At 40.5% G+C, this 11,157-nt stretch overlaps 1 protein-coding gene across 1 annotated transcript; it reads left to right on the top strand.

Annotated features, from left to right (window-relative positions):
• Positions 1 to 1,072: 1,072 nt before the first annotated feature.
• Positions 1,073 to 10,387, top strand: LOC131084798 (alpha-1-antitrypsin-like). The gene is made up of 6 exons (XM_058026527.1): positions 1,073 to 1,103; positions 1,848 to 1,947; positions 5,918 to 6,583; positions 7,535 to 7,805; positions 9,433 to 9,580; positions 10,147 to 10,387. Exons 3-6 carry the CDS (start codon positions 5,935 to 5,937, stop codon positions 10,333 to 10,335), a joined length of 1,257 nt encoding a protein of 418 aa, XP_057882510.1. The 5' UTR covers positions 1,073 to 1,103; positions 1,848 to 1,947; positions 5,918 to 5,934; the 3' UTR covers positions 10,336 to 10,387.
• The last annotated feature ends 770 nt before the right edge of the window (positions 10,388 to 11,157 follow it).

Here is an 11,157-nt window from a genome sequence, read left to right as displayed (position 1 = left end):
CTGGATGGTCTTGGATTTATTTACCAACCTCAATGATTCCATGTTGTATAGCACCTTTCCTCCTTGAATCCCCTACCTCCCAAGGGGATGATCCTCCTGGCTGGAAGGTGTTCACTGGGGCACTGACCTGTGAGTTTTCCAAGCCCTCAGTCATACCCACATCAGCACAGCCCCTGTGGCTGCTGCAGGAGCACACCCTCACATGGAGTCATGTATAACATGGGTGGCCTGACCATAGGGTCCAGCTCTGTGTGAGAGCAGGCTCTGGGGTCCTGCCTGCCCTTCCCTGTCTGCCTTTTGGCAGCACCTGCACTTTGTGCCAGCCCCCACTGTGAGTACAAGGCAACAGCTTGTCCTTCAATCCATTGCTGCATGAGGCACCAGGTGACACCACTGTGGCTGAGGTGTGCTGAGTGCCACGGGGTCCTGGATGCACATCTCTGCCACCATCCTGCCATCCCTACAGCAACCCCCAGACACTACAAACATCAGTGCTGCAGCTTTAACTTTAAAAGGGATGTCCCCAGAAATTGGCCCCTATTAATGGCAATGTAGGTAATTAAGAAATAGTGTACCATTTAAAACAAATATGCCAAATAAAAACTATTAAAAGTCTGGTATAGAGGAAGCAAAATACCTCATTGAAAAATACTAAATTGAGATCTGGCTGCAGCATGCATCCACAGCTGTCTTTTCCTTAGGCTCATGTCTAGTATTAGGTATATGTTTCATTTCACTGACTTCAGTTACTTCTACTGTATGAACTCATGCAGTTTACAGAAGTTAATGATGCATGTGAAGCATTTCCCAGAGTGAGTAGCTAGATTCCCATTAGGAGGATGTGTAGAAATGCAGGCAATTCTTAGGACTGTTCTAAGAAAAGGCCAGGTCTGGCCATGCATATACAGCAAAAATCAGGTGCCTGCCCAGAAAAATTGTCTTCAGTGTTTACTCGGCACCATTCCTAAAGTAATAACACTTGTCTGTCCTGGTTAATGTTTTCTAGAGGACATTTTGCTTTCATAATGCTATTCAACTGTATAAATAAGAGAGGGAGCTACAGAGTAGTCCTGGTGAAGACAGCAGGATCCTAGGGAGCTGCTGTAAGTAGTGATTTTTTTTTTTTTTTTTTGCTTCTTATAGAGATTTTAAAAGTGTCTCCTCTTGTTGAAGGCAATCCATTTTAAATCTTTTCTAGGGTTGTATCTTATACTGAAATCTGTTCTATATAATGAGGTTTTTATTGTGGCACCTGGATATAAAGGACATAGGCATCACAACTGAGGAATGAGTTGCCCACACATTGTCAGGTCATTGGAGGAAGGATTGAGAATCTAAAGGCAGAGCAGAGTGTCTTGTCAGAAAGCAAGGGGGTCTCTGGAGCCAAGAAATCCTAAAAGGGGGACTTTCCCTGATGTACCTCCTGCTAGAAATAGGCCCTGATTCATTAAAAGTCTGAAGATGGGTGCTTAGAACTTTTTTTAATGTATTGGTGCTTATTTTTAAGTAATCCTGGTGATTTTTATACTGAAGGTCTACAAGAAATACCATTGTTTAGGGAACGGTGTATCTAATGTCTACTTCTATTTTAGATTGAGGTAATCATCAGGCCCATTGAGAGGGAAGTGGAGAAATTGGTGATTTTCTCATGTTCAGAAGATCACAGGGAGGTCAACATTTTAATGAGCCAGAAACCAGCCTGTGGTTAGGTGTACACGGGGATGTAGAAACTGAGAACCTGGTCTGATCTGTTCTTGCAGAGAGAAGAGAATCCCCTCTATCCTTACCACGGCACTCATTCTTTTTTGTCTACTTTTTGTCTACATTTTTTATTCTCTTGGAGTCAGTGATGCTTCATCCTTGAGTGTGTGCAGTGACTGTGGTTCAACAGCAAACACTCATGGTGGCCTGGTAGAAGAGTCAGAGCTCATGTTCACCTGTTTCCAGGTAAAAGGAGTCTTGGAGGTGAGTGATGCCACTTTCTGGGTGAGTTCTCCAATGCTAAGCTGGCTCACAGAAGATAGAAAAAACACAAAACAGCCCTGGGAATGAACAGTCACATGCATTTCTAAAGGATTATGTAAACTAGGCAACTAGGTTTCCACATTTCTGCTGCAAAAGGAATTACTTTTAATGAAATATTCATAGTGGTTGGATTCTCTGCACAGTCCAATGGCCTTGGCTTGTGTTTGCAATCTCCTCAGGGCCTCAGGCATAGAGGTATCAAAACGCTGAAAAACAAGAGAAGTGAATGTCTAGATGATCATCTGGAACAGGCCCTGAACCTGTTCAGGTGCATATGATTAAATAAGCAGAGCTTTCTGGCCAGCCATGAAGGCACAGGTGAGTTTGTGGTGCTCCTTTGAATAGGTGGCCCTGGACCTATGAAGCTTCAACACCTCAGAAGCCTGGCCAGGTTTCTGAGGTCATGGTCTCACACACAGATCTGGCTAGTCAAGTCTTTCTTTTGTGATTTTTTTTTTTTTTCTGTGTGTGCTTGGGTGATTCTTTTTACAAGTCTCTAAATAGCTGATATTTAGTTCAGCAGACACCACTGGTGGTTTTGGTGCTGTGACTTGATGTGTCTGGTGCCCCCACAGTGCTTTTGGGAAACAAATTTCTCAGATTTCCTTCTTCAGAAACAATCAGGAGGGAAGCAGCACCATCTGGTGAGCAAACAGCTTTTCTATTTATGCCTTCATACGTTTTTGAGTAGGGCAAATATTCATGTTGCCTGAAATTAGATTATCAGTGAGGACCCCTTATGGGAGTAGTATGGGATGAATATTCATTTCCTGGAATATTACATGGCACTCTAAAGGCAGAAAGTTGTCTCCCGAACCTCTTCAATCATACAGAAAGAAATCAGCCTAAAATGGACAAAATACCTATATCCATAAAGAAGCAAGTTCTGTCAGTCAGAAAACTCAGTCCTGCCCACTCCCAGGTTTTCTGGTGGAATTATTCTAAGGTAACTTTAGCTATTCCCAGTGTTCTCCATTCTCTTTCTGAGTTGCATGGTAGGGCATATTGTGCTAGGGAAGAAGTAATATATTCAGCAAATGTTATCACCAAGTCTATTACAGATAAATTGCTGCAAACACTGTCTTCCAAGTGCTGGTATGCTCTTGTATCATTGTCCGGTTTGACTGAAAGCTCTTCTTTAAAGAAGACACCTATTCTTGAACACCACAAATAAACTGTCACTGTGTAACACACACAGAGAAAAGAGGTAGAGGTTAACGTGTTTCCTTCCAGGCTATTCAACAAGTCAGTCTAGATTTGGAACTAGAATTGAAGTGCTTTTCACTCCTACTGCCATGTTGATGGATAAACTGGGTTTTTTTTCCTGGAAATTATAAAAGTAAAGGTCTTAAAGAGCTTGCTGCAAACTTAACTCCTCCTGTCTGGAAATTTCCTAAAGGCTTTACAGCACAGGTTCTCAGCCCTTTGCTTTTTAATAAATCATTAGCAACTATGCTCCATAGGAAAATCCATCAGTCTTTAAGACCATATGAGAATCTGCATCTTCAGTTTCCTGCTGAAATGGTGTATTGTCAATTTGTCAGTGGTTGATCACTTGCTAACCCAGAAGCCACAATAACATGAAATGAAATAGTAAGTATCAAATATGAAATAACAATCCACAATTCATATTCTGAAGGTTGAGAGAGTGCAAATCTTATTATAATAGTACCTTTAGGTTTCAAAACAGGGACTAATGAAGAGGACCACTTGTATCTTGAAAGCTTTAACAACAAAAAAAGACCTCTACAAAACACAGCTGCTAAGTCTTTCATAATCTTATGCCTTTAAAACAAACCATTATCAAGATTTTTTGTGAGGTCTGACTCATGAGTCTTGACTGTTTGTGATTGGCCAGTACTGAGTAACAGATGGATGATTCAGATTGTATTTAATTATCTGCGAATTCAGAACTGTAATAAAATGAAATTAATTCCTTATAAGTACATAAATTAACCACAAAATGTGAACATGTTGTAACTACATAGAGAAAAAATATCAGGATAAGGAAAATTATCTTCAGAAAACTGTAATTAATATTTTACAGAATCCTTACAGCAAAACCATTCTATATTCTTTCACCATAATTTTGAGGTCAAGCCAGTTAAAATCCCTTTCTGCTTTGCATTCCAAATAAATAGAACTGGCATTTTGAGGCATATAGAAAAGCCAAACTATCAGGTGTCATATTTTGTAATAAATATTAAATGTAATGAGATAGAGAACAGGTGGCAACTTATGTTTAAAATGAAATGTTTCTCTTTTTTGGTATTCATGTTCTTAATAAATTATGACTGCAGCTGAGTAAATAGTTCATAGTAAATAATTTATCCACAGGCAGCTTCTGACTCAGCCTGCTGAGTATGTGGAAATAGATTAGGCTTAGCTCTGATGCTTTTGTTTGGGAGTTGATTTGTCTTCAAAGTCTGACTAATACACTGGCTCACTGATAATAGTTCTTAAAACTCAGAACTGGAGCTCTTGTGTTGAGATACAACTATCTAGGTACATCAAGAATTATTTCAATGTCAAAATCAGAAGAGATCAAACTATAACTTAAAACTACTGTGTACAGTAATTGAAAATGTAGCTACCAAGAACCCAACCATTACAGTTCTTACACTTGTCAGTAATGCTGTTACTGCAAATAAGCCTGCTTTTTAAAATTACTTATAACAAACATGTAAATGTTTGAATATTTGATTATAGCTTGAAAATGTCTTGTTGTTCTCATGAGTCTATCTATAAGTGGATATTCAACTACAAATACAAATTGCTCCCTCTGATGATGTAGAGAAAGCAGGACCATAAGCATAGCACTTTTGATGAGGCTCTTGAGTCATGCCAGAGATGAAAGGTGCAATTGGTGTAATATGTCTCTCTGTGCACAATTTTAGCAAATCTGGCTCATTATCTCCTCAAACCCTGTGCAACTCTTGCACCATTTCTTTGCCCTAGATTCCTCCTCAGAAATGAGGCCTATTGGGACATTCACACCCCATTTCCAAGGTCTCTTTTTAAGCGCTTATAGAGTGCAGAGTGTCAGCTCTGCAATGAAACGTGGCTACCATAGCCAAGTGTAACACACTGATAAACGTTTCACCCTTTGACCAGTGGAGCAGCTGATAAAAATAAGGCCTTGTTCTTTGTTAATGGCATTGACTGCTTCTGCTGTGCTGAATATGAACCCACTCCAACAGTTTTGTGTAAGAGACAGCACGTTGTTTCAGGTTCTTATTTAAAACATTACATTTTTTCTATTCAGCAAAAAACTCACCCATTCCTTAGAGAGGTAGGTGTTTATATGTGGTTTGCTACTGAAGAACAGCCCCCATTATTTGTCCTTTCTTTAAATGGGACACCTTATCAACCTGACCAAAAGTTTATTTAAAGATCTCCTGCCTGCCTGTTTGTTCAGATTCTGTTTCCATGTAGCTACTGATTGCTGCTCACTTGCATGAATTTCCTCTTTCTCCCCTAACTCACAAGATACCAGATTTCTTCTATGATGAAATTTTAAGGAGTTATTCAGACCATTAATGTCAAAAGCAGAGTTGCACCACAGCCTTTCAGCAATTAGCCAAGAGGTGTTTTGTGATGGGATATGCTCCATTCTCCAGCCTGCTGAGGGTGCTGTGTATTCAACTAATCCATGCTGAATTTTCTCTTTGCAGGTACTTAGGGTGGGGGTGGCAGAAAGAGACTTGGTGGAGACTTGCCAGAAGGCCTGGAAAAATTTAAAAAAAAAATTCTGGCAAGAATTGGAGATCATGGAAACTGAGGACAAAAGAAAGAGATAAGACTTTTTGATTCAGTGGTAATGAGAGAATAACTCTTTCTACTTAATTAATTATTTACCTCAGTAACATCATGTCCTTTTTTTTTTCTGTAGGATTTTATTACAAGAACATGAAGACCACATTCTACCTAAGTCTGCTGCTGGCTGGGTTTCACACTGTTGCCCACAGTCAGCTCCCACCCAGTGACCACAATGGACATGACCCAAATCACCCTAAACACCACATACATCATGGAGGTGAAGCGATGGCTTGCCTCAGACTTGTGCCAAACAACGCTGACTTTGCATTCCAGTTTTTTAGGGAGGTTGCACAGGAGGCACCAAACAAGAACATTTTCTTCTCTCCTGTGAGCATCTCCACTGCCTTTGCAATGCTGGCCCTCGGGGCCAGATCAGCCACAAAGTCTCAGATCCTGGAAGGACTCGCCTTCAACCTTACAGAGATTCAGGAGAAGGAAATACATGAAGGCTTCCACAACCTAATCCACATGCTGAACCATCCTGAGGGTGGAGTCCAGCTCAACATGGGGAATGCCATCTTTGTAACAGAGAAGCTGAAACTCCTAAAAACGTTTTCAGATGATGCCAAGGCTCTGTATCAGCTGGATGCTTTTACAACTGACTTTGACAAACCCACAGAAGCTGAAAAGCAGATCAATGACTATATAGAGAAGAAAACACATGGGAAAATTACTAATTTGGTCAAGGACATGGACCCACAAACTGTAATGCTTCTGGCTAGCTTTGTTTTCTTTAAAGGTAAGTCTCCTCTAGGGTTCACATTCTCACTATTCATTCTTATCAACAAATCTAATGTCACCTACCTCAACTGAAAACTGATCTGGGGAAAATTTCCAATGCTCCTTGCTGAAGGCCAGAAGATCCCCTAATGGCACAGTGGAGGTGATGGAGGGGTAACAGGAGGCAGGTAATGGGCAGGCAGCTGGAGGTCACACAGTCTTGTTTCTCTTTGTGACACTCCAGGAGCTCTGTTCCAAGCCACAGCCTTTCATGCAGCCTGAGCTGGTGTTCCTGGGTTTAACTGTAACTCCAATTGTCCCATATTCTTCTCATTTTCAGTGAAGGCACTTAGACTCATATATGACCTCATGCCTCTTTTTAAATTATGCATGATTCAATAGCCTAATTTACTACATACTCCTTTTTTCCCCCTATCAGAGTCCTTTATACAGGCACACTAACATCTATATATGGGAGAAGCTAGTGACAAATGGGAGGGAACATTTTAAGGAACAAAGCAGAAACAATGTGCATTTCTGATGTGGGTTAGATGTGCCCTTAAGCCCAACATAACACCAGTCAGATATGAGATCGTACAATATTTTATCTACAAATATGATTAAAGTCAATAGAAATTAATTGCATGCAGTATATGAGTACATAGATAATGTTTGCAGAAAGCCCACATAGATCTCCTGAACAGAAAAGCCATGGTAGGTACAGAAAACCCCACCTAATTATTTCATTACTGGCATCTGAAACATAAATTGAAAGTGGAATACAATGCACTTTTTTGAACAGGTAAAAGATCCTTGCATTAATGTGATACGCATCCTAAAGTGTCACATTTGAAAATTCAGTATTTAATGCATGGAGAAACAGGTGAATATTATTACTAGCTATAAAAAACTTAGACTATGATGAGATAAAACATTGGATATTCAGTTAAATTCTCCTTCTCTGCATCAGGCAGCTGGGAAAAGCCTTTCAAAGCAGAGCATACTGAAGAAAGGGAGTTCTTTGTGGATGCTGAAACAACTGTGAAAGTCCCTATGATGTACCAGATGGGCAGATTTGACTTCTACTTTGATGAGGAGCTGTCATGCACTGTGGTACGGCTGCATTATAATGGCAGTGCTACTGCATTTCTGGTTCTGCCTGCAAAAGGGGAAATGAAGAGTTTAGAGCAAACTCTGGACAAGGAAACCATCCAGAAATGGTCAGACCATCTCTTCCAGAGGTAATCTTCTGCCAGTCAGCTGTACTGGCACTTAATTTATAGTATTTTTTCTTTGTGGGGAATGCAAACACTGTGATTGTGGTGATTCTGGGAACTGAGTGGGTTATTTTTGGCTCATGTGCCCTAGTTGTAAAAATCTTGCAGCTGGTTGGTATTTAACTATTCTTTTGTTGGTGGATGAGTGACTTGCTGCTCTCCCAACCAGAGCAGAGACCATCCTATTCCTCTCTAAGGAATAGCAAGCATATATTGGTGTTTCTAAAATACTCCACGGATTGAAAGGAATGGTTGCAATTTTAAGTCAAATCTTCCATACTGAGATTTCAGCTAATGTGTTTTTCCTCTCTTATGTCACTGGGACTCAGACATAAGTCTGAACCCTAAATAAAGCATAACTTATACAGTTTGTACTAGTGCTTACAGGCATGATACGTCCTACACAATTATCTTGCAGTATTCAGTTGTTGTTAGAGATTAAGTGATTAATTGTGGATGTCCTGATTTTCTGGCATTTTGTTTTGAAACTATAAATATCTAACGAGTTTCTGTTAGCTTCAACCATTGACACCAACATCAGCTAATGCATTTTACAACCTTGTTTGTCTGGGAGAGATCTTAGCAACAGTAGATGAGTAATAACAAGTTAATCCATGCTTAATTTACCAAGCTCTGCCCTAATTCACAATTAATAAGGCTGTGCAGTTCACACCCATGTATCTCAGTGCATCATCACAGAAATACCAGCACAGTTAGTAAAAACATAATGGGTAGCAAACTGAATATGAGCTAATAACATGATACCTCAAATATCAAAATTAGAATGTATCATTCTCAGCTGCAATATCAGAAAAACCCTTATCTAAATGAATTTGTGGTGCAAGGTCATTGAGGATGAATATAGGAAAAAGTTCTCCATGGGAGAAACTGTGAGAACCAAATGGCAATTTCTGTTTTACTGTTTTGTTGCAAAGCAGCAAAAGACTTGAGCTACCTAAAGGGTAATCACTGCTGTGGGTGACTGAGGACCCCTGAATGGGGTGTGAAAAGAAACCCAAGATAAATCACACTGAGCAGGAGCTGCCTGCAGACGGCTCACAGTCAAAGGCAAACTTGATCATGGTCAGCCCACAGGAGGAAGACAATTAGAGGACATGGAATCCAAATGTGCAGGCAGCAGGGAGCAGACCTTTCCTGGGGACATGCCAAATGCCCCAGTTATGCCAAAAATACTTATTTGATTTGAAATGCTGGGATTTGCCAAGCTTCTCCCCAGGCAGACTTTGTCAGGACTTCTCTTCAGCTCTCCACCTTCCTGAGCATCATGGGCTATCCTTTGTCTCTGCCTGTAAAGAGGGGCTCTTGCTACTGTTCTACTTAGCAGAGTGCTCTCAGATTTCCTGAAAAAAACACCAGATAAATACTATTATGATTGCTATTTTTGTTATTAAGTATGATAGTGCTTCTATCACCATGAGAAGCACCAGCAATTGAATTGCTGCTCACTGTACATTCAGGGTCCAAACCCCTGGGATTTGATGCTCATGGGAATTACACAGATTTCTCCCCATCCTTTATATTGCTGAAAAATCCTTCTCACCACGCTTTGTGTTTCTCTTCTACCTAACAGATCTATGAACCTCTATTTCCCCAAATTTTCTATTTCTGGGAGCTATGAAATAAGTAACACCCTTAGGAAGATGGGAATTGTGGATGTGTTCACCAACCAGGCAGATCTCTCTGGCATCACTGGCGCCCCAGATCTGAAGGTTTCCAAAGTAAGTATTTTCCATTCATGCAGGAAAGTCCATCAGTGGTAGCATCCAGGAACACCAGGATGCTCCCAGATTCCCACCTTGCCTGCAGCTGGGTCACCCAGGCCTCAGCCTGCAAGCTACAAAAGGAGATTGGCCCTTGGTGACACTGGAGATCAGATTAGATTGTTGCATGTCTGTTTTTTACCAAGAATAGTATTGGCCAAAATTTTTTGGGGCAGTATCTGAAACATGAGAGGAGCATCAACTCCTGACTCCTCAAGGATAACCACCAATGCTCCCAGGCACAGCACAACCGTTCCTTCTCACCCTGGAGACTCAGTTTTGGAGGCACAGACACACAATTGCAGGTGGAGCTCTATCCTTCATCCAATATTTTGGACTTTTAGGAGATTTCCATAGCCTCATCCTAACCCTCATTTAAGCAGCCATGACCACAACAATAGAGTCTTCTGCCTCTACTCAATTCTCAGTGGATCCCCCAAAGCAGAGCTGCTTTAAAAGGACTCTGATTAATTTCTCAAGAGGCTGTTGACTGCCCAGAGTGACTCTATTTTCTTTTTTCCTAGGTTGTCCACAAGGCTTCTCTGGATGTTGATGAGAAAGGTACTGAGGCAGCAGCAGCAACTGCTGTTGAAATAATGCCAATGTCTCTTCCTCCAACCATTGAATTCAGCCACCCCTTCCTCATGCTGATTTTTGACAGAGATACAAACAGTACACTCTTCATAGGAAAAATAGTTAACCCAACTAGTTGAAGTGACATATGAATTTTGTTTGCTACTACTAATTAAAGATGTGAAAAATGCATGACATGATTTATTTCCATTTGTACCAGCTCATATATCGTTCTTTGTTAGTAACAGTTTTTATTTTATGTCATCAAAATCTATTGGTATTGACCATGACATTTCATGAAGATGAAGGAAGAAATTGTTTTAAATTCAGCTAGAAAATAATGCCTTTTTACCTGACTGAAAGACAAGAAAAGACCTAAGCTTTGCCAATATTTGGAAAGAAATGTTTATATTACAATGGAAGACTCCTGTTTAATGCAAGGTAGTCAGAGGTAAAATTCTGAACATTCTTGCAAACTAAGCAGAAGTGGTTGCAATTTACCATAAGTAAATCTGAGATGGGAATACTTGGATCAACACTGCAGGGTCACAGAAACCTGAAGCTCCTAATGGAGACAGCACTGGGAATCTGAAAAGCTGCCCTCAACAGCCTTCTGTACCAGAAACCTTTTATCATTCTTAGTATCAATCTAGCAGCAAATTTTCCAGAGTTTCTGCAGCTTAAAAGAGAGCAGGAGGATCAAATCTGCCTTGAATCTGATTTTCACCACGTGTTACCAATTTGACAGATTTAGATGGAGTTACTGGCTCCTCACATATGTATCCATCAGTGGTGAGGAGGAGGGTGTAGCTGAATGGGAAGGTGAGGTATTTGGATGGCAATTACTCAAGCATACTGTCAGCAGAGATTTGTGGAAAACCTAAAAGGAGACTCTGGAAAATTAGAGATCTTTCAAATGCTTTTGTCCTTTTGCAGCCAAAGATGTGAATCAGGAGCATGCC

Source organism: Melospiza georgiana, chromosome 6 (genome assembly GCF_028018845.1).
Source record: "Melospiza georgiana isolate bMelGeo1 chromosome 6, bMelGeo1.pri, whole genome shotgun sequence".
Classification (NCBI taxonomy): domain Eukaryota; kingdom Metazoa; phylum Chordata; class Aves; order Passeriformes; family Passerellidae; genus Melospiza; species Melospiza georgiana.
The sequence above is the reverse complement of the archived record's forward strand: the minus strand, read 5'-3'. Positions and strand labels throughout refer to the sequence as shown.

Coding starts and splice junctions, on each gene's coding strand:
- LOC131084798 (XM_058026527.1), top strand. CDS start 5,935: ATGAAGACCACATTCTACCTAAGTCTGCTGCTGGCTGGGTTTCACACT. Junction 6,584..7,534: donor TAGCTTTGTTTTCTTTAAAG/GTAAGTCTCCTC, acceptor TCTCTGCATCAG/GCAGCTGGGAAAAGCCTTTC. Junction 7,806..9,432: donor TCAGACCATCTCTTCCAGAG/GTAATCTTCTGC, acceptor TCTACCTAACAG/ATCTATGAACCTCTATTTCC.